This window comes from Chiroxiphia lanceolata, chromosome 1, assembly GCF_009829145.1.
Source record: "Chiroxiphia lanceolata isolate bChiLan1 chromosome 1, bChiLan1.pri, whole genome shotgun sequence".
NCBI classification, from domain to species: domain Eukaryota; kingdom Metazoa; phylum Chordata; class Aves; order Passeriformes; family Pipridae; genus Chiroxiphia; species Chiroxiphia lanceolata.
The window spans coordinates 36175997-36201904 of record NC_045637.1 but is presented as its reverse complement, the minus strand read 5'-3'; the positions used below and the strand labels follow the sequence as shown (position 1 = coordinate 36201904).

The window sequence follows — 25908 nt, the reverse complement described above, 5'->3', positions numbered from 1 at the left end:
TAATAAAAAGCTGTATTTACCCAAAAATCTACGAAGTTTCATCGTATCTAATTGGAAGTGTTCAATTAGTCCATGAAGATTAAACAGATGAAAGGTTAAGCTGACTAGACTGTTTCCTAAAAATAAGATGAAAATACTAATTCATTGGAAGCCATGAAATCAGTGACTCTTTCATAAGAAATGTATTATTTCAAACAAATTGGTCACAAAAATTATACAAGCAAATTTTTCTACACCAATTTATGATAAGTTTTTAAATCTTACTGCATGACAAGATTCCATTAGCTGTTTCTAGTAATAACCACGGGTTTTGATTAAGGATAATAAATTCACCAACTCTCCACTGTCAACTGATAGGAGGAAAATGTTACTGAACACTAAGAAAATCAACAGGTTTCAACATGCAAACCCATTACAATGACATTCAACTTTGTAAGTAACTTTATGCAACATATCACAGACAACTGAAAGCCAAAGACAAAAATGATCAGGCAAAGAGAAAAGTCAACACTATTGATTAGCTCACATTGTAAATATGCTCTCATTTTTGTCATGTATTTTGCTGAACTTCTCCTTATTTTACCCAGAACTCTACGAAAAAGTTTTTGCAGGAAACGCATACTATTACACGCTTACAATATCCTTCACCTACCCATAGCTATATTATAATCGTTTGCAATGGTAAAATAGGTAAAACTGCAAGAGACAGGGAATAGCCCAAAATGTTTATTTGAAATAGCTTGCCCATTATTTGCTCTGCAAACAATGTCATGGCTGACAATCTTCATTTAGCATTAAAGAACCTAGCACAGACAGAAATTGAGGTACAAAAGGACAAAACTTTCTGCTAAACCTTGCTTATTACTGGGCTTAATGTATTCTCATGTGCATGCCACTTCCTCACAATGAATTATGCAATTCTTGGAACATCTACTGGGTAATTTGTTTCTTAGAGGTTCACCCAGGGCAGCTCATCCAGCAGAGTTTTGTATACAGCATTCTGCCATTAAAAACTTTCAAGAACAAGGCTGCCTGATCAAAATGTCCTCCTAAAATTACTTAATTAGGATGCAAAACTTTAAACACTCTAATTGCAATTCTGCTACCTACTCCATATGATGTAAGACCTGCAAGAGCTGCCCTTCATTCTCTTCCCACACTGTCACAAATGTCGTTGTGACGCTGGACTTGCTGATCTCCTCCTTCCATTTTATTCAAAATTCAGCTTCCATCACTGTGATTATGATATAAATATTCACCCTACCCACTGCAGCAGCCCTCCCTCCTCCTTTTCAGCACTTTTACAGATCTCTTTTCTGTGTGTCCATAAATTAAACAATACTTTGGTGTTTTTTTAACCAAATACTTCTGTAGCTCCTACTGCTACTTGTAATGGGCACACAAAACTAACCACGATGCTCTCTTCCTTTTTCTATTTTGTGCAAGCTGTGCATACAGCAGCTTCTCTCTCCTCAACTCCTAATTCTCCAGGTATTCTATTACATGTCCAAATTATAATGCATTCACACCAGTGTGCCTTCTTATTGCACTATAAAGCAATAGAACTATCAAACTTTAAATTTATCAGAAAAATACTTGTTCAATATAAATGACCTTTTGGATACAAGCATATAAATTACCAGCAAACCCATAATTGAAAAAAAATCTAAGACAGTAAAATGATTTGTTAATTTATATCAAATTACTACTACAAATTACTGAAAGAGAACAGAAAGTACAAAGTACATGAAGGGGTTCTTCTACAAATCAATGTTTATCATCAGCACTGACAGCATCATTATTTTAATGGAGTGACCAGGCAAACTAGGACTTAGATTAAACACTATTAAACCAAAAAGTACTACCTGATGAAATTTGTGCTTTTTAGTGAATCATATACTGCAATACAAGTGCCACAGTTAAGTTATGCTAGGAGATAAAACACAAATGAAACAGCAAAAGCAAACTCACCATTTGTCAGTCTATCAAACAGAAAAATATCAAAATTCCAATTTCCAACCTTCTCCAGCATACACTGAAAGAAAACACAAAAGCTGTCATCTTTTAATCAGCGTATGTCTATCTTCCTGTAACCTGGAGGAGTATTTAAGATTTAAGAGACAGATCAAGTCTTAGGATTTCTACATACAAAAAAAATAGTAGTAAAAGAATAATTAAATTTGTCTGATAACTGAAAAACTTAAAAATACATCTTACAAATTAAAAAACCGAAAAAAAATGAGAAGTGCCTTGACAGAACTGGTTGGAGATTTTCCTTTCATCCTTTAGTCAACTTCTCAAAAGAAGTAAGACACAATTTAAAACAATTAGGTTAAACCCAGAAATAATATGACAGAAAGACACTGCATTCAGACTTCAGTTTTTCAATGAACTAGAAAAGAAATCTGTGGTCTTTGACCTCATTTTCTGTCTTTCCCCTGCTTATAGAAGAGAAATAGTATCTAGATGATTTACTAGATATATGAGCCATTTGCATTTGACCCATTATATGAGCCATAATGCATTTTAAATTCTTTACAGACCTAGCTTTTGACTTTCCACCTCACTGAACTAGCATGTCTTCTCAGCAGCTTCACATGAACTGTCCTTCCAGCAAAAGGGATCAGCAAGAACACCAAACATCACACGAGGCCTCACCAGAGTTCAGTAATCCCAATCTCTGCCTCCCCTACCTGTATGAGAAATACCTCATTTTACGACACACTCCAGCACATTTTACGACAGACTCCTGCCTTCTCCTATTCTCATTAGATTGGTAGAGCTGTTTTATAATCCAATTATGCAAAAAAGCATTTTAGCTTTTCTCTACCAGCCATTAAAACTCTGCTACCTGAGAAAACAAGAGCATCAACAAGTTCTCTTTACTATTAAATTACATGTACATTTTTAAGATCCATCCTCCAGGTTATCAGATTTTTTTTCTACACCACAGCCTGGTCATGTTCAGGATATGTCCATTGTGTAAGTATATTCCTTTTTTTGTGTCAATATGACAAATAAAAAAGCATTAAATGCAGTGACACACAGCCTTTGGGATCTTGAATAATCGGAATCATCTTTGCCTGTTCAGTCTCCTTCAGCACTATCCATACTTTGTCCCCAACACACTACTCTTTTATCCAGGTAGCTGCTCTCTTTAACACTACCTCTCTTCCCAGCACCTGTTTTCCTCATACATAGCTATCACAGTTTTATTTTCTAGAAGAACTGCCTACCAAAGAAAAAGTCCGTTTGGCATAAACATGTCCCAAGAAAACAATTTACTGCATTTTACTGAGTTTGCAGTAGTAGGTAGTCACTCTTTCAGATGTTCTTTAGTCATGTTAGACTAAAAATGAAAGAAAAAAGTTGGCCAAATTGCTCCACTACATTTCTTATATACAGATATATTTTCCTTTCTTCATTTTTTTAGAGCGCACCCTTCATTCACCAGTTACTAGGAAAAAAAAAAGAAAGAAAGAAAAACACTAGCCACAAAAATCATCCCAGTACACTAGTAGGCATTAAAGGAGTTTGTTGCAATCTATTAAGATATATCTATATTAACACACAAAAAATACATACACATACATATATAAAAAAACATGCTTAAAACTTGTATTTGGTTGTACTTTCAACATGTGATACAGTTATATATACTAGCAAGCATTTTAAAAAACATACTTAAAAAAATAAAGATCAGGCAACCAACCTTTGCTTGTCCATTATAATCATCATCTAAAATGTTTGAAGAATTTGGAACAGTGATACCACGGAAAAAACGGGAAGATCTCAGGTATCGCTGGAAACTAAGCAACCGTCTCACATTTCTCGCAGACACAGAGACTTCGATTTCAGAATTTGCTACAAAAAACAAGAAAATAAACACTCTCGCTAAAAAACCTTTATCAAAAAGATGAGTGTTCAGGGAAGTCTGGTATAAAGCCAATGCTTTTTTTTTTGGTATCAAACGTTTCAGCCACAAATACAGATATTTTTATTAGTAATAAATACAGAGCCAGGGTTTAGAAAAAAGTGTTCCGTGTAAGCATCCTGTGAAGAAAAACAAATATTTAAATCACAGCTGCAACATATCTTTTTAAGGAACTCTGTTATTGAAAGGACAGAAATATTATGGAAATTGTCTAAAAACACATAGTTACTGCAAACAAATTATTTTTTGAAAACTGCTCTCGTGTATCCGTTTCTCTAACAAATCACATAAAATATGTAGACCAGCAAGAGAATATCAGAAACTGCATGTTGATACAGGAGATACAAGTAGGCTTTGAGCACATACGAGTAACTTCTACACAGATTTTAAAGCTCAGAAAATCTCTTAGTTCTACTACTGGCAAAATTTTAAACACATTCAAGTACTTTTGGTGCTTTTGCAGATAGTTACGTTCTTCTGGCAAACAAGTACCACATTTATTTTCACAGCATATGCAAATCCCTTTCCCGGTACAGTGAAAACACAACAGAAAATTATTTTAACCTGTTTTCAAATATTAATCCAAATATTTTGCTTTATACTTATTAGGTTAACTGTTTATTCAAATGACTGACGCTAGCTTAGGTCCAATTCCACTTGATATACTTGAAGTGTTTGAGAAACCTGAAGACCAAACTATGCATAGCTACAATTTCTTTGTAACAAGTCAGATACTCTGATTTTGAAATACTGAAGGCCAAAATTGGCCTTTACTTTCTTTTCAGCAGCACCCTAATGGTAGTTTTCTATAATCAAGAGTCAATAATCTTGATATTCACTCATTCTGCCTGAAATGACTTATGCTAAAAAAAAAAAATAAAAATAAAAAATAAGGTATTAAGGAAGTCAATGCAAACAGGCTCTTTTCCAAAAATGCAGATCCTCAAAACCAGCATGAGCTCAACTCTATAGTACAGATCTCTTCTTCTTCCAAGAATAAGGCAATTACAAGTTGGTGAAGTAAGGAGTGACAACTTTTGTTCTTAAAAGTCAGTCTAAAATGCTGTACAGGAGAAGTTGTAGTCTTATTGACAACTTCAATTAAAAGCCATAGCAATTTCTAGTGAAAGTAGCTTAATCCTATGTAAAATAAATCTTATCCATTTAAATTCTTCTCCCTGCAGAAGTTCCAACTTACTTTCTGTTCTATGTTAGCTCATTAATATACCAATTACCAAACCACAGTAATAAAGCACCTCTAAACAGAACTGACAGTGGGATGAACACACAGTATCTAATCAAACGCAGCAGCGTTCCACATGAACAGTCTTTGCTAACAGAGATTAAACTGAGAAAATTGGAATATTCTTTCAGACATGCCTGAAACACTTTATCAAGACACTGAAATTCAGGGCTAATTCAGACAACTTCACGTGAAATATCCTTCTTCAAGTTACCATACTCAAGGACAAGGGCACTTCCTCTGAAGACACTGATACATATATATATATGTATGTACATATATATATGTACTACATATGATAAAGGTAGCTTATAAAGCAACGTTCACATGTACAGCAGGCAAATAAACAGACTCTGTCAGGCTGCATTACTCTACCAATATTTCTAAGCACATTTGCTAACATGAGGTTACAATCTGAGCCTTGCCAGGCTGCAGAACAGAGAATCAGGGAGCAATACATCTGCTGCTATTAAAGGGGCATAGTTCTTCCCCCTCAACCTTGATCCAATCCCTTAAAATCCAAATTTGAAAACAGAAGCTGCTAGGTTGAAAAATGAAACAATATAAAACTGTTGTAACTTGGGTTATAAAATGATCTAAAATATCCACAAAGTCACATACAAAAGTCTGAAACTTGACTAAATGTCAAAAAACCAAAATATTTAAAGTAGGAGAAATAGTGCAGATACTTTTCTTGATCTCAAGTACTCTTCCACATATATAGAGTTAACAAAAACCTATTCTTGTTGTCATACTACAAAGTTTCACTGTCACAGATGATACATGTTAATCTTTGACAGAACAGTATGATGTAGGTAATACAAGTAAAACAGCAGCTCCTGGCAGCAAAGAACAAAATAGAACACAGAAATGCAATAATCTGGCAGCAAAGACATTCCACTTGTATTTGTAAGCCATTGTGGGGGGTTGCACATGGTCTTGCTTCAGTATTTTTTCTGATAATGATCTGGGTACAGAGGCAAATGAATTGCTTGGTTTTCTGTGAAGCTTCATTATTCTGTAAACCATTATTACTCTTTACTTCACAATATGCTATTGAGACATTTAGCATGTTTAAACTCTCTAAATTATCACCTATTTGTATAGCTCATAAACTACTTTTACACATTAATCCTACTTTTTCTACCCTTTTTTAAGAAAAAGGAAGAAAAAAAAGAGCAATGCTTCAGCTGCTGCAATTCAAACAAACAGCAAAGCCTACATCATTCCAGCTTTCCCAGCAGCAATGCTGCTTATTACAAAACTTTCAGGGTTCATCTGGTCAAAATGCTCTTCTCAAGCAGGGTCACTCAGACCACATTGTCCAGGACAGTGTTCCAGAGGCTTTTGAGTATCTCCCAGGATGGAGACTCCACAGTCTCCTTGGGCAACCTGTACCAGCACTTGGTACCCCTCACAGTGGAAAAGTGTTTCCTGATGTTCAGAGGGAACCTCCTGGGTTTCAGTTTGTGCCATTGCCTCTGGTCCTGGCACTGGGCACCACTGAAAAGAGCCTGGCTCCATCATCTTTGCACCCTCCCTTCAGATATTCATATACACGGGTGAGTTCCCCCACTGAGCCTTCTCTAGCCTGAACAGTCCAAGCTCAGCCTTTTCTCATCAGCCCTCTAATCTTCCTGACCCTTTGTGGGACTCTCTCTGGTATGTCATGTCTTTCTTTTACGGGGGAGACCAGACCTGGACACGGGACTCCAGGTGAGGCCTCACCAGTGCTGAATAAAGGAGCAGGATCACTTCCCTCTATCTGCTGGCACCATTCCTCTTAATGTAGCCCAGGATACCATTTGCTTTCTTTCCAACAAGGCCACATGGCTGGTTCATGTTCAATTTAGTGCCCACCAGAAGCCTCAGGTGCTTTTCAGCCAAGCTGCTTTCCAGCTGGGGCTGTTTCTTCCCAGAGGTCAGGCTTTGCACTTCCCTTTGAACTACTAGTTATTGTACACGTATAGCCCAAGCTAAACAAACCTTGACTAAAAGTCTTTATGATTTCGATCTGCAATGATTAGAATAACTTCCAATTGAGAAAAGAGATCTTGAGTCTTGCCATCCCCCTGCAGTTCCAGAACACCTCATGCGGGGGGACAACACCAACCCCAAAAGTAAATTTCTCTCCCTTTAACAGCTAAACTTTTTCCACAAGACAATTCAGAATAGGCGAGTCAGTCGCGGAGGTTTGACAGGTTATTAATTTAAAAGGGAGGCTGAAACAGAAAATAGCTGACTTTCAAGGAACGGGGTGGGAGGAAGACAGGTTCTTCAGCTGCAGGAACACTGATAGCAACCGTGCCTGCTGTTTCCTTTTCTTCACAGATAAATTATTATTAAGGATACACAAACCAACTGCTTTGTGGTTCCAGCAGACCAGCTAAGACCAGTTCATAGGAAGGACTGGTAAAATACAGTTGTGCAATGGAAACTTGGTATTTCCCTCCTGGCACATTAGTTCTCTTTATATGCATGATTAATATGAGAATGTCAGCCTACCTTCTTCTATCATGAGTCATGAAATGAGATGCTAATTTCGAAGACCCAACCAAATCAAGGTTCAATAATGTATTTATTATGGAAAGAAGGTGGTGAAGAATGAAGAGTGCTCATGAATAAGCATGCTGCAAAGACGTCCCTCCTCCCAGCCTAAACATCTTTCATTTGGAGCCTTCAGTGTGCTAAATGTCTTTCTAATATCCAATACTGACCATATGCTCTTAAGGACAGCTTAGAGACAAATTAGAATAAGAAAATAAGTATGCCATTTACTGCCCTGAGAACTGAAAGAGAACGAAAGCAAAGTTGGGATGGCAGGCATGTTAAGAAGCATGCTGCAGGATTTGGAAGTGCTTTTGATGCAAGGAATCAGAACACAACCTGTAAGGTCTTTGTGCCTAGTCAACAGCAGCCATCCTATGTTCTTCTTCTCGTTCCTTTCTAAGTTAGAGATATCATCCAAAATATTTTCCAATTTTTGGGGGGTTTTCTTTTTGTTTGTTTGATCAAAATTATTATATTCTTGTTTCTAAGCACCTTAACTGAGATGCTGGTAAAATAAAATATTTCTTTCTCTAAAAAAAAAAAAGCAATTCTGTTTACTAATATCAATTATTTTGCTAATGTTATGCATATACAGCAATAAAATAGTGCATATTGCCTTCATGCAACAGATTTCATCTGTATTTCAAGACACTAATTTTAATCTCTCTTCCCACTCCCAATCTTTCAAGCATGTCACTCTTCACGAAAATCTAAAAAAAAGTTTTATCACATTTCACAGGGATATTAAATATTTATTTTTCTCATGCTGATATAAAAATACAAAGTGAAAACTAGTGATAATCACAGAATCATAATCATATCACTAAATCATACACTGATAGATTTGCTCTCTGAATTTTTGCATCTTGCATATAGTAAAGACAGTCAACAAAAGGCAGAATGACGGCTTAATTATGATTTGGTTTAATTTTTTATTAATGGAAAACCTAAATCCTAACAATATGTTTCAACTTTATTTTAATGCAAAGATAAAGACTCATACCCTCTGATGGGATCCTGGCTGAAACAAGGCTACCCAGTGTAAGAACTCTACCTCCATTTCTTCCCTGCTACAGCACAAAAGGCAAATAGGAAATTATCCACAATAAAAATCACTGGGTTTTGCTACAATAAATAGAAAGAGCATAACTGAGGATCTCAGGTATCACTGCCACTAACAGAAAAAAGAAATTTAAAAACAATATTTGAGAGGATGGACCTTATGTTTAATGTAAAACCTGAAGTTTGAGGTGCACAGGCCCACCAGGAGATTTTTTCCTAAGAAGCATCACAGAAATATCTTCTTTTAGCAGAAGTAATCTCTCACGATTTTTCCATATTAAGCCCAACTATCCATTTATCATTTTTACACAGCAGATAATGTCACTAAACATGACATGATATCTGAAAGTTTCTACTACCTGTAAATATATACACTTGAAAGCAATATTCAATTTAATATGTCACTTATAACCATCTTTCTAAGGTCTTAGAGGATATAAATAATTTCTATTTATGAATAATTTGAAAGCCTTATCTAGCATTTCACACCACTAGAGGGACCCATAAGCATTCTAATTTCCCATCTATCCCCCTCAAACCATTAAGAAATATTTTATTTTAGATCCATGAACATTTTCTAAAAAATTAAGTCCTGTTATTTAACTCTTCTGTAAGTTTTCCACTCATGATTTGCAGTTTCAAGTAGTTTTTAAGACATTCAGTACTAAAGCATTATATAAAACTATGATTTCATTTGGAAGATACAATTTCAGCAAGGATTTTGAAGTTACCTAGAAAGACTATTGGGGTCTAAATTACCTTATTATACTTCTTGTTTTCCTTATAAGCACTATGAACCCCTGCTCAGCATCACTGTAAGGCACTACATCCTATCTTCTTGCTTAAATGAAAAAAATTAAGCCAGACTGTTTTGGTTTTAGTATATATCTACTTATACAAACATTCATACATTTCTTTTCCAAATAGTAATGACCAATGGAAAATATGCTAAATCCTTATGCAGGTTAAGGACCAATGAAACAAACATGGCTTTGCAAGTGTCTTCTGACTCAGGGGATTCAGAAAAAATTGCTAAGTCTCAAGAAACTCTGGTAATACCAAAATTATATTAAAAACTACAGTGGCTTTCAACAAATCTTCCCCGATGGAGGCAGAAAGAACTGCTAAACATCACCACTACCAAAGATAACATCTTTCCTGAAGGACCTTACAGAATGAAATACTTTTTGCTTTAGCAAAATATAGAGCCACAGAACCGTAGAATAATTTAGGTGGGAAGGGCCAGAAGAGACCAAAGTCCTTTAGTCCAATTCTCTGCTCAAAGCAGAGCTAATTTGAGAGAAATTATTCAGAGTGCAGAGACTAGACTACTTCAGTATGAAATAAGTGCCAATTCTCCAATGGCACTGTAAGCCAATGCACAGCAGAAAAAGTGTAAAGAAAACACTGTGAAAAGATATCTACAGGATTTTACTAATTTATCTCTCTTGAATTTTGGCTGATCTTAATATTTCTGTAAACACCTCAGGAAAGATACAAAATTAAGTAAATTATACAATGCCATTCCTCTGCTGGAATGAGTAATATTATGCAATAATCTCAGGACTAGGAAACTATATACAAGGCATAATCTTTCCATACCAATCTACTGAATCATAACCCCAGCAATCCTGCAATTGTGTACTTTTTTTTAAACCTGAACCCACCCACTGGGCAAGGCAAATCTGCAGCTCACAACAGCATAGTGCAAACCAATGAACTTCACTGAAGCAAAACATTTAGAGGAATGTCATCAGAACACAAATAAAGCCCTTACAAAATGGGTTATGCTGTGTTAATCGAGATACTGATGCTCCTGAAGGACAAGTATATGACACAATAATGGTTCCACTACTTTCCCAAAAGGATAATATATTCCAAACCATCACCAAATAATTTTCTTGATGTCTTATAAAAAAACCCACCTATCTTCAGTGTCCTAGAAATCTTCAGTTCTACAATAATGGACAGTCAGAATCCCCAAGTAATACTTTTTAGCTATTTTCCACCACCAGAAATGAAAGAATAATTTGAAAGTAACACATCATGGTTAACAGAAAAAGAATTTCCTTTACCAGTCTGTATGACTGCGAATACAAAAGTCAAATTGGGAGCAGACATGAAAACAAAAGAATTCTCACATACTTTCCGTCAAATTATCCAGCATTAAAAAAAAAAAAAAAAAGAAACCAGAATGTGTCTCTGTCTTCTTCTAAGGTCAAACTTACTTCAGCAATAAAACACAGAGTGGTCTGTATCTGTGCAAGACTCCAGGGCACAAACGATGTTTTACAGAAACTTGCAAAGAAGAAACTGTAGGTGAAACAACAGTCTAGGACAGCAAAGAAAAAAAATAAACCTGTCCTGTATTCTCAGTTGGGAGCTTTTATCCCAAAATCTTCCTTAACTAAGCTCACTTCAAGCTCACTTTTCACTTCAAGTTTATCTTCACTGTTTTCGTTTGGCTAAGGTTGTATTTAGAGCATTGTCTGTGATTTCCCCTTGTGGGACTGCATTCTCCACACTAAACTCAAGTCAAAATTTTGCTCATATTGAGGAAAACAATATATTTGAATAATCTGGATTGTGAATAATTAGAAGACCATTTCAGAATCCCATCCTTCACAGAAAGGCAGCTTTTGAAGAAATCTCTTGAGTACAAGCTTTTTACTTCTCAGTGCTGGTTTTTTCATAGGGAAACAAATTCATTCAACCTATTACCACACAGAAATCTTCTCGCATGACTTTACTGATTGTGAAACTCACCCTTCTTCACAGCAGACTGTTGAACAAGACAATTACTTCTAACCACATTCAGCTTGGTAATTCCTCTGTTTTCTTAAAACTAAAAAGGGCATTCAAATTCACCTGGACCAGGCTCATTCTATCTCAATCTCTAGATGATATCATCAAAAGCAGGACCCGCTGCTGTTACACAAGGATTTTACAAATTGTTTAAAGCAATCAATCTGGATTTGCACTCCTCTCTCTTCTTTGACTTCTGGCCTCTCAGCCAAGGGGAATCTAAATTCACTGCATAAGATAAACCTTTTCCAACAATTTGTGAGCAAAAAACTGAAAAGTTAAAAACACCATGGCAAACAGTAGATGCTGACATCTTTGTCAGATCTCAGAGTAGCATATAATATGTTACATGAACTATGATTTCCAAGTAAACCGTCTGAAGGTTGTATAATAAACTCATGAATTTCAAGTGTTTGCCTTCTCAAGAAAGAAAACTAGATTTATCCATTACCTATAACAGTCTCCCTTTCTTTTCCCACTAAAAAGGCTTCATATACAACTGAAGAGAACTGTCTAAGTCTCAATGAAGTCTTAAGTTCAAATCATGTTATTTTCTCTCCTATGTGAAGCACTATACCATATGCTAACATCTATCTGCTTCAAAATTGAGCCATACAGACACATACTGAATAACTCAAAAACCCCTTTCTTCTTTCCAAGATATTTTAACTCACATATGTGTCATATTCCCTTTTCTAGAAAACACAAAATAGATCCCCATGTGTTGGCAACATCACTATCTCCCCACAGAAGGATGCTCAGATGAGAGTGGCCCAAGAGAATTCTAAAAACCTTTTGACAAGGTCTTACTTATTTAGGGTCAGGCAAAACAGGAAAAGCACAAAGAAAAAAATGTTTTCTCTCCACAAACCCAAAAATATTTGGGTTTTTATCTATTTCTTCTGACTATATCCAACAACCCTTTCCTAAAAAGGAAGCTTAAAAGCATTAATTTAGGTTGTATCTGCATAAGGCACTTCCCAATATTTTTTCTGTTATCTTAATTATTCACTTGAGCTTTATTCCTTTTGGCTTCACTTCCTCAGTATAACATACTGTATACACAAATGAGCACTGGTTGGTATTTTTTTTCAGGTGAAATAGTGAGTGATTGGGGCACATTATATACTCCTGTTTGTGCACGCTAGAAACTCCTCACAAACATATTCAAAGTTACTTAAGTGTATTTGTAAGTGTGTGTATATATATACACAGACACACGTATATAAAAAAAATAGACATTACTGACAACCTCTCAATAGCAAGAAAACAAAACCTAAAAATTTATTGCTGGTTTACTATTTTTGAAAAAGGGAATATTTTTATACTGTCACTTATCAATTCTTCTACCAAAGATTCTGTTTTGCATTAGCTTTTATCAACATATTCTGCCAACGCTGCAGATTGAATTATTGTCTGTGATGTCTCAAGTAATGTGAAAAAAAAATTTTAAGTAATCATGTTAACTGTAGCCTATCTGTAAACCAGCAGACAGCAAGAGTGGTTAACACTACTGAAATCACTTTTTCAATAACTTCCCTGAAAACCAAACAGTACATGCTGCATTGTCACAGTGAATTGCAAAACTTCCTCCCTGTTACACATGAAGTGAAAAGTTCCATAGTCAAGTCAATAAAACATTACAGTGCAGGCATTTTAATGTGTGACTGTGATTTATATACATCCATTCAACAACCATTATATTTAAGGTCAAAACTTACTTCAGAGGAAGAAAGTTGTGTGCCTGCTCTCCTTTCCAGAAACAGTGGCTTTTAGTTGCTTTCTGAGTTTATGCCCATGGTCCTACACAGGCATAATCAACAGACCACAGTAACAGAAAAGCTACTAATTGATGAATCAACATTCAACAATTGCAAACCAACCAAGGAATACAGTCCTATCTTTCCCCACTCATCAGGAAGCAGTCTCATTCAAACAAAAATTTGTTAATTAAGCTACTCCTCCTGGCTAGTTCCTGCAATTACCTATAAAAAGGTGACTTCTTGAACAACATGTAATACAGAAGGAAAATTACCACCCAACAAACTTAGGTTGATCACCAGTCAAATCCTGAATTTAAGAATTCTCAGATGATTCCCATACCACCATCTCTAACAATAACAATAAAGATATTTTTTCAACAATCTTTCCTTAAATTGAATTTCCTAGAAAAAGGTTACCGTTGAGAATACTTCTAGTCAAGTTAAAAACTTGCATATTCATGTGCCAATTACAGAGCTATGGGATGAGGATACAGAGGCTGAGCTTATAATGCTTAAGAAGATACAGAAGTGGTCTTAATAAGTAAGTGCTAAAAATTTTCCTTAAGCAACACTAGATGAAGTTGCAAGTTAAAATAGTGTAATGAAACAGAAGTGACTATTTAAAACAAATGCACACAACAGTAGCTTCCTGAAAATAAAATAAAGCATTTAAAATTCAGTAGTCTTCAAACCTACCAATAAAATATGGGGTTAAGAGCCTACTAATAAAATATAGGAAAAGAGAACTGGCCAGCAGATTATTAGCTAGACCTCCTGAAAGATGTTCAACTTCTTCTAAAAACATCATTGACACAAAAAAAAAAATGCTGAACAACAAAAATTAGCTAAGAAAAATACAAAACAGCAATAATGCTTCCACACTGTGACTGACAGCCAGTATATACAACATCTGCAAAACAGGTAAGCCATGATCTTTGCAAAATATTTAGTACCACACAATAAAGTTACTGGATGGTAGAAGAAAGTTACACTGAAACTATACAAACATGATGAAGGAAGCGTATCCATGCATTACTGATGTTTGGATACAGCTGTGGTGGGGAGGGAAAAAAAAAAGGCGAGCATTCAGATGGTTTAGTTTGCTTTGGCTCCAGAAGAGACCCTTTTCAGTTCAGTCTTTGCCTCAAGGAAAGAAGAGCTGGCTGGCTCCTCTCACATGCTATTGCTCGTAAGGGTGAACATTTTTCAGTCATGTAGCTCAATGTGGCAAAATCAAATCCTTCTGGAGTTACCGGGAGAGGGCAGGGACAATACCCTAAAAATTAGGTCAAGTCTGATTCCCAGAACTTCTCTCTACTTGCAGTCTCATAGTATCATACTAAATTTCTTTTGCTTAAAACAATTAAGGAAACATTGATCAGGACTCAATTAGCATTGCAGAGAAAAAAAAATATTTTACTGATTAATAAAATCCCACATTTACATTAATTGATAACCTAGTGATACGGTGAGAGATGGCTCTGAATTCCTTACTGACTTTGAAAGAAACTCCACAATACAGCAGGAGCCTGAAGTCGAAGAGCAACCCTGCAACAGGCTACAGTCCTGAAGTGCAAAAAGTATGACTACAATACGGCAATTCTGAAAACTGCCACAGCAGTTGACGAGAGGGAAGCTATAGCCAAAGAATTTTTTGGGCCTCCTAGCAACATTCTTTGCTGTCATCAGACACCACAGGTGATGTTGCTAAAAGCTGGTGCCTATGCCTGAACAAGTAGGGGCAAGAAGAAAGGGTGTGAAAATCCTCTTCCTGATTAGTCATGATCTGCCTGATGCACAATCATCAGGATGAAAAGAAAAGTGTGATGAGGACCACAGAAAATAGTTAATTTGACAACAGCAATAATATCATACATTGACTGCCTTTTAACTGGTAGTTCTTTTACTACTCTGTTAGTATTTTCCCCTATCAGCATGAAATGCCACATATATATACATACACAAAAAGACATAGTTATGAACTTCATAAATTGCATGCTATTTCTAGAGAATTTATTATACTCAATCAGGACTTGAGATGAAATTCTTATCCTCTTTGTTGGAAAAAATCAATATAGCACACTCTTCAAACTTTGTTTTCTCACCTATTGTTATGAAACTTTTGAATGAAACTAAGAGTTTAAGAGTTTTAAATGTGATCTACTTTTTTAAAAGAGTAACTTCAGTTACGATCAGAGCGTAAGACCAGTTTCTGCCACTCATTTCTATTAACAAGGTAATTACAACAACCACACTTGTTCTCATGAAATCACCTTTTCTAAATCTCTCCATTGTATTCAGAATGCTTGGAACTGTGCTGATTCAGTGTTGGTATAGATACTTTATGACACTTAATACATTCAATATTGACATAATTTAAGACTTAAATCCTCTGCACTTTCCCTGCATATTGGTTTGGTGGTTATTGAAACTTCATGTTACAACAACTACTGACAAATTTAGTTATAACAACACAGATAGATAATTTAACTTTTTTCTCTACAAAAATATTATTCTTGCAACACTTCTGAGAAAAAATGATTCCTAAAACACATAATCAAAAAAATTTAGTCTGCTGTTTTCCTGTAACACTTAAAGATTTGTATTTGTCCAAAAATTTAAGTCCTAGCCACCTGTTTGAGTAGATGTAATGTTAATTGATTATGATGAGGTCAAAGCACATTGGTATCTACTGTAAGTCTATTCAAGCACCATCCTAGAAAGTGCCTTTCTGCTGCTGCATAAAAGCAGGAAATTATTCTCCTCAACTGATTGTGTCTGTCAAGTGAGCACACACACCAGTAGCTGGATATAAGACAGTCTTCATTTCCATAGGGATTCAGGTTTAAATTCAATGAGTTTAAACTAAATTTTTAGAAACAAAAATTTAGCAGTGAGGATTGTCCTCTTCTATTTTTGGTAATGAGCTAGCATGAAGGATTTTCCTAAGTATAAAAAATGGTCTTGCTATAAATGCTGCTATCTTTTAGAGGCTCAGTAGTTAAAATTGATGGAAGCCTTTGTGTATTTGTAATTTATCTGCTTTTAAATACTTACAGTGAAAAATACGGAAATCAATGTATGGATGAGAACCTCTTCTCTCTGTTTCAAATCCTGCCCGACTTCTTACTCGCACATCTCCTAGAAACAGGGTCAAGAGTGAAATAAAAGTGTGGAAGAGTGGCAGAGATAAAATGCAAATGAACATAGCCTGGAGGGGTAAAGATTCATGTACTTAATGGAGGAGAGTAATTCAAACAATAGGCCTACTTCAATGCTTTTTGTTTTAAAGGTGGAATTCAAAACAAAGTTTGAAGACTTGTTAAACATGCAATCACATGCTTTCTCGTCAAAATCTCTCCTGCCTAAGCATACGTTGCCAGAAGCATGTGATAAGCATTCAGATGAAATTAGGAAGAGCTTGCTACACCAGTATGGTAAAAATGCACCTTAATATGACAGAAAACACAAACATTTAAAAGTTGATTTGTTCCTCAGTAACACACATAAAACGATAACATTTTATAAAATACAAAAAAGATTCAACTTCTAGAAATGGTAGCTTTTAGCAAATAAGCTAGTTAAAATATGGTTTTATTTTACATAATAGAATATTGTCCCACTAGCATTTACTTACTTGTGCTCAGCTGTTTGAATATTACACAAGAGCCTATTAAAATACCAAAACTCAGTATTAAAATTTTATCAAACTATTTTGCACTGTAATTAGCTTCAACCTGAATCTTTTAGCATGCTAGTTGATTTCTACTTATCCATTTTACCAACTGAAAGCTGATCAGTATTCTTTCATTAGGTACTTGTATCCATTAATATAAGTAGTTCACTTAGATTAAAAGCTTCCACTTAAAATCCTTTTGCAATTACCAATTTGGACAAATCTTTGAGGATCAAATGCAATAGTGTTTCCCTCCTCAAATCCTAACAAAAAGTTAAATTGAAGATGTGCAAATGTTCTGGTTTCTAATTATGAAAATCCTTCAAGTGTAGTATTCTCCTCACCTCAAACACAGCGCTTTTTATATGAATCCAAAGTAAGTAATTAACAAAAGCAACTATGACTGAGTTTATAAAAACAAAATAAAAATCTAGCTATTTAATTTCCAGCAAGTAATAGACGCCTTGAAAGTATTTTTCCCTTCTTTTCTTTTCCAACCAGCTAATCTGTAATGCTGAAGCAGGCAACTTGTCAGAAAACAGCTAAAGATACTGACTTAAGCTTTTAATGCTCAACAGGCATCTTTGTAGAGATACATATCTATAAACACTGACATACCTATAGTGATACACTTGACATGAATGTTATCTTGTGAACCATGCTGGAAGGATCACAAAAAGGTAAGTAGGTCCAGGGCTCCCCAAATACTGGGTGTAAAATTTGTATAACAGTAAAAACATACTAAATACATGTGCCTTTCAGTAATTAGCCCTTTTATTTTTTGAAACTGAAAACCTTAAATGAGCTGCAAGGGAAAGTAACCTGACAATATATTACTTAAAAATGCTTCAAGCATTCATTTGAACAGAGTGCAAGAGACTTGTCTCCTTCCCGGCAATACAGAGGCAGCAGATTGTAGAAGTCTTCTGTTAGGCAAAAGCATCTGGTGAATTTTATTTACAAAATAAATTAAAGAATAGGAAAAAGAGAGGAAACTTTGGAAGAGAGGAGGCGAATGCATTAGTAGCTGTGTATGAAAATATCAGTTTACATGGAGGCAAATTCAACTTTCATTACCTTTCACTCATATTTATCTGGGTAATCAGGCATAGCTACAGCTGCGTGAATGAGTTCACCAGCTGAATTAAAAGAAAAAAGACTTTTTTAGTTGAGCTATTTTTTTACAGAAAATGTGATATAGATTTTGTGAATTATATTTAGTTTTCAAGGCAGTTCTTTACTTTCAAAATTTACAAACCACAACATAAATCAACAAATAGTTTCAGTCAATGTACAACTAGGTTTTGGCAAACAATTTACTTGTTTTAAGTATCAAGAATAGGAAAAGTTCACAGAAAAATACCTGAAGACCAACATGGAATTCTGCAAACAAAAAAACAAGCAGATTCACCTGATAAATGATGTCCAGAAAATTTCTCTCTGCTTTGTTCTTTTTTATTTACTAGTACCTTGCCTAACAGTATGGACAGAATAAGTATCCCTGTTACCCTTGAAATGCCTGCAGTGTTGAGGATTTCGACTAGGAAAACATGAAAAACTGTCTACAAGTGAAATGCAGAAGTGCAACTAACTACATTGCTTTTAACAGGAATTACCAGAACATCTATTTACAGGAATATTTAGCCAAAAGAAGAAATTATATATTATAAATGCACATCACAAAGTAACAAAAAGGCAACTGTAATAAGATACAGCTAAAATGAGTGTATTTAGTTGCCTACATAAGAAATGAGAAATTCCCAGCAAGGAAAGCAAAATATTTTCATTAAATAGTTGTTAAACAAAATTCTCTCTCCTTAATCATGGTAGAAGAGGATATTTTTTTTTAAATGAAGATTTCAACAATGGATTAATTATTTAAAACACAATTGTATTAATTCTGGAAAAATATATCACTTCTACAGGACTGGAATGTATTACAGCAAGCAAAGTAGAAAATTCTATCGCACCAAAGCAAAGGCAGAAAAGCAGTCTCCATTACCATTGTACAGGACTGCTGCATTTTTGAAGATTTCAGACAACAAATGTGCTTGAAAAATACTGGTACAAGCAGATTTTGATGATAGCATTTTTCCATCTGAAGTTTCTAAGTATATGGAAGCAGAAGAAGGAATAGCATCTAACTGGCTACATGTCATGAAATTATGTGCCATTAGCACAGTGAAACTGATTTCTACTGCATAGGTATAGTTAGTCCCAAAACATCCAGGAACACTGGACCATCATTATACATTCACTGTTCAGTTACTGTAAACTGCAAAGATTAATAGACCCCAAATTCTTGTGCTTTCACACAACATAATGTATTTGCATCGATTTGCTTGGGAAATTCCGTGCAAGTGTTTTGTAACCCTGTCACTCAAATTATGCAGAATTTAATTTTAAGGAAGAGACATGTTTATCTTCATAGGTAACTTTAACAAAAGGCACAAGACATCTCGAATTTAAGATCACTTTTATCAGACAAAAGGACACTGTTACATAACTCCTACAAACAGCAACAGATGTCCAGCCTCAGAGCCAATCATTGGTACGGTAGTTGAAAGACAATTTGAATTCAACACCTAAACCAAAAGAATTTTTGAATAATTTTCATTTATTTAGACCTTTACAAGTATACCAAAACAGTTACAAAATCTTTTTAAACAATGAGATAACACAGTCTGCTCACAGGTATATTTCCTTGGGGGGAGTACAGAAGTGATAGCAACCTGACAGACTGCTTTTATCTTAAGTGTCCCTTCTTTGGCCACTTTTAGCCACTCTGAAAAGACTCCTCTGTTACCTTAAGGGAACACATTCAAGTCCAGCACCTTAATGACAGCGGACTTCCAGGAACAATTTTTTTCCCCTCTTTGAGAGTTTCTGTGATTCCAAAGAATCAAGAAGATTTAAAAGTGTGAAGCCTTCCTTTCAAAACCTGATTTTGTGTACAAAAATGACAAAATATCTGATGGCCGAGTATTCAGCTACATTTTTTTCCAGAACAGTTCTACATGATCAGGATTGCTTGCATTTTTAAGACAAAGGTCATACAGGCAGAAACTCAATTGAAGACTAAATAAATCATGGAAGAATGAATCTAAGTGGGAGGTTTGCAGCTACAACTGAAAACAGAAAAGGAATCAGGGCTGTAACAAGACTTACCTTGAAAGAGATTGCTTAGTTCCTGCCCCTCTCTCAGATTCCTGCTTACAGGGCAAGGACAGCTCTGATACTTACGAGGCAGCTGAAATGCCACAGCTGACACCCCTGTGCGTTAGGGTTACACAGCACATACTTCGTTCTACCCTAACGCTCCAGCGTGGCACAGTAACAATGCAGCAGCTGCTCGGGGAGCTGAGGCCTTTGGAGCAGGGGCAGAAACCTCAGAGATCACGGAGGACAGCTGGGAGCAGAAATTACGACAGCCACCTCAAGGTAAAGCACCCAAGTCAAAGCCATGAAGTTCTGAAGAGCAGGATTTCCAGACAGAATTACTAGCTTCACAGAATAAAGTTCCTATTAAATTTGTTGAAGAAACAGATGATAGGTCAGCTGAATATGCCAGAATTAAAGCAAACTGAATACGACATAACTGCTACAGGAGAAGAGCGTGCATCACACAGTAGCTTTCCTCCAACGTCTCTAAAGGAGAGTAAAACCCCTCTAAAGGAGCATAAAATGCTCCAGTTTTAGTTGAGAGGTGCACACTCACCAATATAAGCAGTCAGTGCCCCACACTTTCTACTCCAAGCACAGCAGCAAAACTTTCAGGCAATAGAAAACAGCAAGAAAAAGAAACCAGAAAAGCGAATAAGAGAAAAAAAATCAAGGAAGTATCAAGATTACACAGAAGCACTTAAAAGATATTTTGAGAATTCCTCATAGTTGCTGAGAAAAGTAGCTGAGGGGTATAGTAGCTGAGGTGATGCAGATGTATTAGCCTTTCCAAGGTCTTAGAAGAAAAATTCTACAATGCTGCATCTGTATCTATATTTTAAATTAGTAAATAAGCCACTCGGGAGTGGCTTAGTGTATATTTTGGGAATGGGGTATGACAGATGAGTCATTACAGTCAACCCTGTTTGTTTATACTGACACACTGATGAAGACAGTTAGCAGTTATTTGTTCATTTTGTGTAGCCCTAAAATTTGATCTTTTAAGTGGAACCTGGCAACACTGCTATAGCACAGGAATTCCAATTTACTTGGTGTAAATTAATTTCCATTGGATTCCCATTGGAACAGCTTAAAAACATCAAATGAAGCAACTTTACAGCCAGCACACCTAAACAGAGGAAGAGAGAGGTATCCTAGATCCTCTTGGCTTTATATTTTTGGTCTGCTAAAATAAACATCTTATCAAGGTACATTTTACTAGTAGGTATACCCTATATGGAATAAAACCCAAGAAAGTAAAAGGCAAAACCTCTCATGACTGTACCTAACTTCCCATTAAGTTACAGCTGAGGATTCCTTACAGCTCACTCCACTAAAATGTACTATGATAAATAAAACAAAAACAAAACTTCATCACAATGCTGTAGGAAATGCAATGCTTCACATTTCTTGCAAAAAATTCTAATGGAATATATTAACTCTTGAATCTACTCTGATATGAATGTTTCTACATACTGATGCAACCAACTGTTCAGCTTTCAGGCTGGTCTTTTTTACAGTCCATTTACACTTATAAAAGTACTATACATGTAAATAGTTGCTACCTTGTACAGTACAGTGTACATAACATTTGGGAGAACCAAGTGATCCCTAATAAGGGAGAAAATACTACAAATTTATCATACTGATTAAAACATCCAGCGAGCAATTTTTTCTTTGCTTTTTGGTACCCTCCTCCCCCCACCCAAGTTAGAACAGCGCGAATGAGTTATGCCAGCAAGCAAGACTTATGCTATTCATAACAAGCACCAATCACATAGTGTAATAATTAATTCCAATGAGAGAACAAGTGAAAATTTAATTTTCTCAGCACCATATTCTGATTATTTTCCAGTTCTGCCTATGAGAATAATTAAAGATTTTCCAGACAAATGAGATTTTTCCCTCAGTTCAGGAAAATATACCAAGAACTACAGGAAGTCATGCTTTGCTTTCCTCTAAAATTACTTGAGCATTATCACATATCCTTCTGCAGAAATGATGGGCCTAACTACTTCATTTTAAGTTTTGAAAGCAAAATAAAACTACTTACAACAACAACAACAAAAAAAACCCCAGCAGCTGTTTCAGTAAACATTTAGAAGTCAGCTTCTTCTGTCCTCCTCTTAACAGATCTCCAAAGTAATTAAATTCTCTGATCAAAAATCCTTCAGTAGACAGTCACTGCTGTAGTATTAACAACCTCACAAATATAAAAAAACCAAAATAATTGAAAAACAAAAATGTGAAGACGCTAAGTCAAAATTGGATTTTTATGTAAATATGCAGGTATATGCCCACATATGTAAGTTAAGACTATGAATTAATATACACACATGTGTACACATGTATATAGCTTACAACTCTAAATTCATAGACAATGCAGTTATGAATTTCTGGGGTCTTTAACACATACAATATACAACCAAACTGAAAAGAATCAGGGCATAAAAAGACACGTTATGGCTGACTGAGCTGGAGATGGTTAAGAATTAGTAATCACTAGCTGTTGTTCATTGAGCTGCGAGAGACATCATGCAAACACATTCATAGTCCATTTCAACACAAAATCATAGCTCAAGATGGCTTTAAATTAAGTGGCATCATTTTGCAGTGAAACAGACTTAGAGCACATACACAGTCCCCAGACCATCTGCACCACCAGCAGCCTCCAGAAGAGGTGCGGGAAGTACCGAATCTGGCAGCCAGAACTGCGAGAGCTTTGCATCTTTCTCCTCTCAACAAGTGACCTCAACTCCTTCTGTGCACTCAGTATCACAGAGGGTCTCCCCTTGGGTGTCTTCCCCTCCCAGTAGTATGCTTTCATTTGAATTCAGCTTTAGTCTTTCTCTAGTTCCTACTCTGAAAACATTCATAGGTTGACTGAACTCCTGGCCCTGTCATGTATCCTCTCCTTCTCAAGTCACCTCCTAGGATTAATGAGAAAAATATTGCTTAAAATCATATCATTATTTTAAGAACACCTTGAGCACTTCATATTCTCCATACTGAAGTTTTTAAGAGTGCGTGGTAACTCTCACACAAATGTTCCCTAAGCTACAGTTTTAACCAGAAGGATACCATGCAGAGGTGGTAAATTCATCACAGAAATAAAGGTCATTCATGAGTCACTTAGAAAACTTAACTTCTACCAAGCACTTTAGGTTAATTACAAGAACTTTTCTTTGGTTTTGTTTGTTTTGTGGTTGTTTTTGTTTTTGTTTTTTTTTTAATATAGGAGTAAGACATCCAACACAATAATTAACTCAGGAAAAAAGAAAAACAAAAAAATCCAACAACCAAAAAACCCAAGTCAACACAAAAGAACCCAAACTCTTCTAAAGAATCTAACCAAAATGTTATCCAGGAGAAAGAGAATGATAAGTTTATAAATTCAACACAAATATTTAAAAGTTATTATTTAAATCAATTATAAATATTAGAACTTTGCAATACAGAAACTGGTATGCTTACCTAGCATACGAATGTACAACGCAGTCTGATCCGAGCTGTCATAGGAAATTGCTCCACGTCTCTGCAAAAGGAGAAAGCATATTTTATGTAAGTTAGAAATCAATAATTTTCAAATTGAAGTGAAAATATTAGTTGACCATTTCCAATTTAACTCTCAAAATTAATTTTAGAAATCTTGCATCTTTCATGAAAAACGCATCTTTCAAATACATATATGTCTACTAATTTTGATTTAAGTAGGGACAAAGGAAGGACAAGAACTGGTAGTGAAAAGATTATGAAAAACAGGACCAAAGTGTTGGAAAAAAAATACCCTCACAAATTTCTTTTCAGATGTTCCTCAATCATTCCTCACAATAAAAAAAAAAGACACAGAACAAGATTACACAGACACAAAAAAATGCTTCTCACAGCCTTCTAGAGCGTCATACTTGAAAAAAATACTTGCAGCTCCTGGTTTATCTATTTACTTTTGCCTATGGGCTATTTTCATCTTTCAAATGTAAAAGTAGTTTTAAAAGAAGTAAAAGAAATCAAATGACACCATAACTGCAGTCCTAGGCTGCCACACTGCTTTCTGTAGGCAAATCAAGGTACCACTGAAGCAAGAATACATAAAGATATTTCAGAGAAAACAAGCAAGTATTATTTCATATTTCATGATAAAAGTCTAAAAGAGTCATCAAGTTATCCATGCACAACATCGAGATACTCCCACATAAGCTGTATTTCTTACCTACACAAGACATGTGTTTCATACCTATTCAGCTAATGGGATAGTTATAATCTGGGCAGTCTCACAGGTGGTGGTGAAGTGGTCCTCTCACAGCTAAAAACTGGAGAAATTTTCTCATTGCTACACAACAGTGGCACCACATAGTCTTCAAAGCTTGGCTTGACCTAGCACCCAGCCTTTACTTAATCCAGCATCCTGCCTTTACTGTGCTTCAACCATCTTCTGCCACTTCCTAGGGCCTTCATTAATGTTACTTCTTAACCCTGGGATTAGAGGATCACTTTCACAATCAGGTTGTTATTTAAAGAAATAAGATTTTGGGGGGAGAGGCGGGGGAGTGGTGCACATTAGAAACTCCTATGACCTTCCCCTGTCCACTACACTTCTTTCTTACACTGAGGACAATGAAGTCCTCAGTGCTGTGAAGAGTCATCAAACCCCTCTGAGAACTTCACATAAAAGCCAGCCTGGCGGTGAACACAACCACCCATTTTTTCATCACTGCAGCAGGAGCAATGCTATACCAGGGACACACAACAGCCTGAAAATGTGCAAGCTCAAAAGACAAGAAACCAAATCATGTTACGAAACAGGAGAGGAAAAACCAGATATTGGTTATTGAAAATAATTGTAAAAGAAAGAAGATGAAATAAAGAAAAATTTCTTGGAAGGGGGAAAAGATAGAACTACTTAGGTGCATTTATCTATCAGAACAAACTGAATGATCACAAAGAAAGACTAGAGATAAATAACCTCTGTCACAGTGATTTGTACAAATGATGTGCTAAGACTCCAAACTCCTTAGTTACACAAGACCTAACTCCAAATGGGGTCCAATGATAATAGCTGTTGTAAAGACTACAACAAAGAACTACACAGTACTTTTTTGTTGTCTCAGCTTTTGTTCTGTATTTCCTTGGAGGATCACAAACTATGCAAATAATTTTTCAAAGTATGTTTGTACAGCATTTCTCAAAGCAGTGTGCCTGTCCTAATAGGAAAGGCAGAAATGCAACTCATCAGCCAGAAAATTGTGCAGATTTCCCACTAACATTTTCAAATTTCTTCATATAACCTACCTTTGAGTTTTAGCAAATCTCAGTTGAATACATTTTCAGCAGCCTGGAACATTTCATATCACTGACTAGGCACAATCAGTGATGTAATTTAGTGCTAACTTGCAATTTGCACCTGTCTATCACAGATTTCTAGACATGTTCAGTATAGTTCTGTAACCTAATACAGGAGAAAGCTAAGCACACATGCAGCTTCAAGACCCATGCCCAACTGGAGCATTAGTCTCCAAGAAGGAAAACAATATGCAAAAATTTACTGAAAAATCAACACTTTTCATACGTTGATTCTAAAATATTACTTGTTGTCTAAAATCTAAAATATTTTGCTAGATAAAGCAGTATAAAATAGTACATCCATGCATGATATCAAACACAAAGTACATTTTTAAGAACATAAAGTAGTTGCTTATATAGACAAGTGATTTTG

General features: G+C 35.6%; 1 protein-coding gene across 6 annotated transcripts in view; it reads right to left on the bottom strand.

Moving 5' to 3' along the window:
- Positions 1–25908, bottom strand: part of PDE7A (phosphodiesterase 7A) — a 78203-nt gene that overhangs the window by 12042 nt on the left and 40253 nt on the right. For 2 of the 6 annotated variants that reach the window (XM_032676776.1, XM_032676848.1), the window contains exons 2-6: positions 23670–23730; positions 16415–16498; positions 3713–3864; positions 1972–2035; positions 21–116 (exon numbers count right to left, since the gene is read on the bottom strand). In XM_032676776.1, the coding sequence (XP_032532667.1) occupies positions 21–116; positions 1972–2035; positions 3713–3864; positions 16415–16498; positions 23670–23730 (457 nt within the window). Of the gene's footprint in view, positions 1–20; positions 117–1971; positions 2036–3712; positions 3865–16414; positions 16499–16994; positions 17028–23056; positions 23115–23669; positions 23731–25908 lie in introns of those variants that run through there. The other 4 variants (XM_032676923.1, XM_032677093.1, XM_032677045.1 and 1 more) reach the window with 3 other exon arrangements.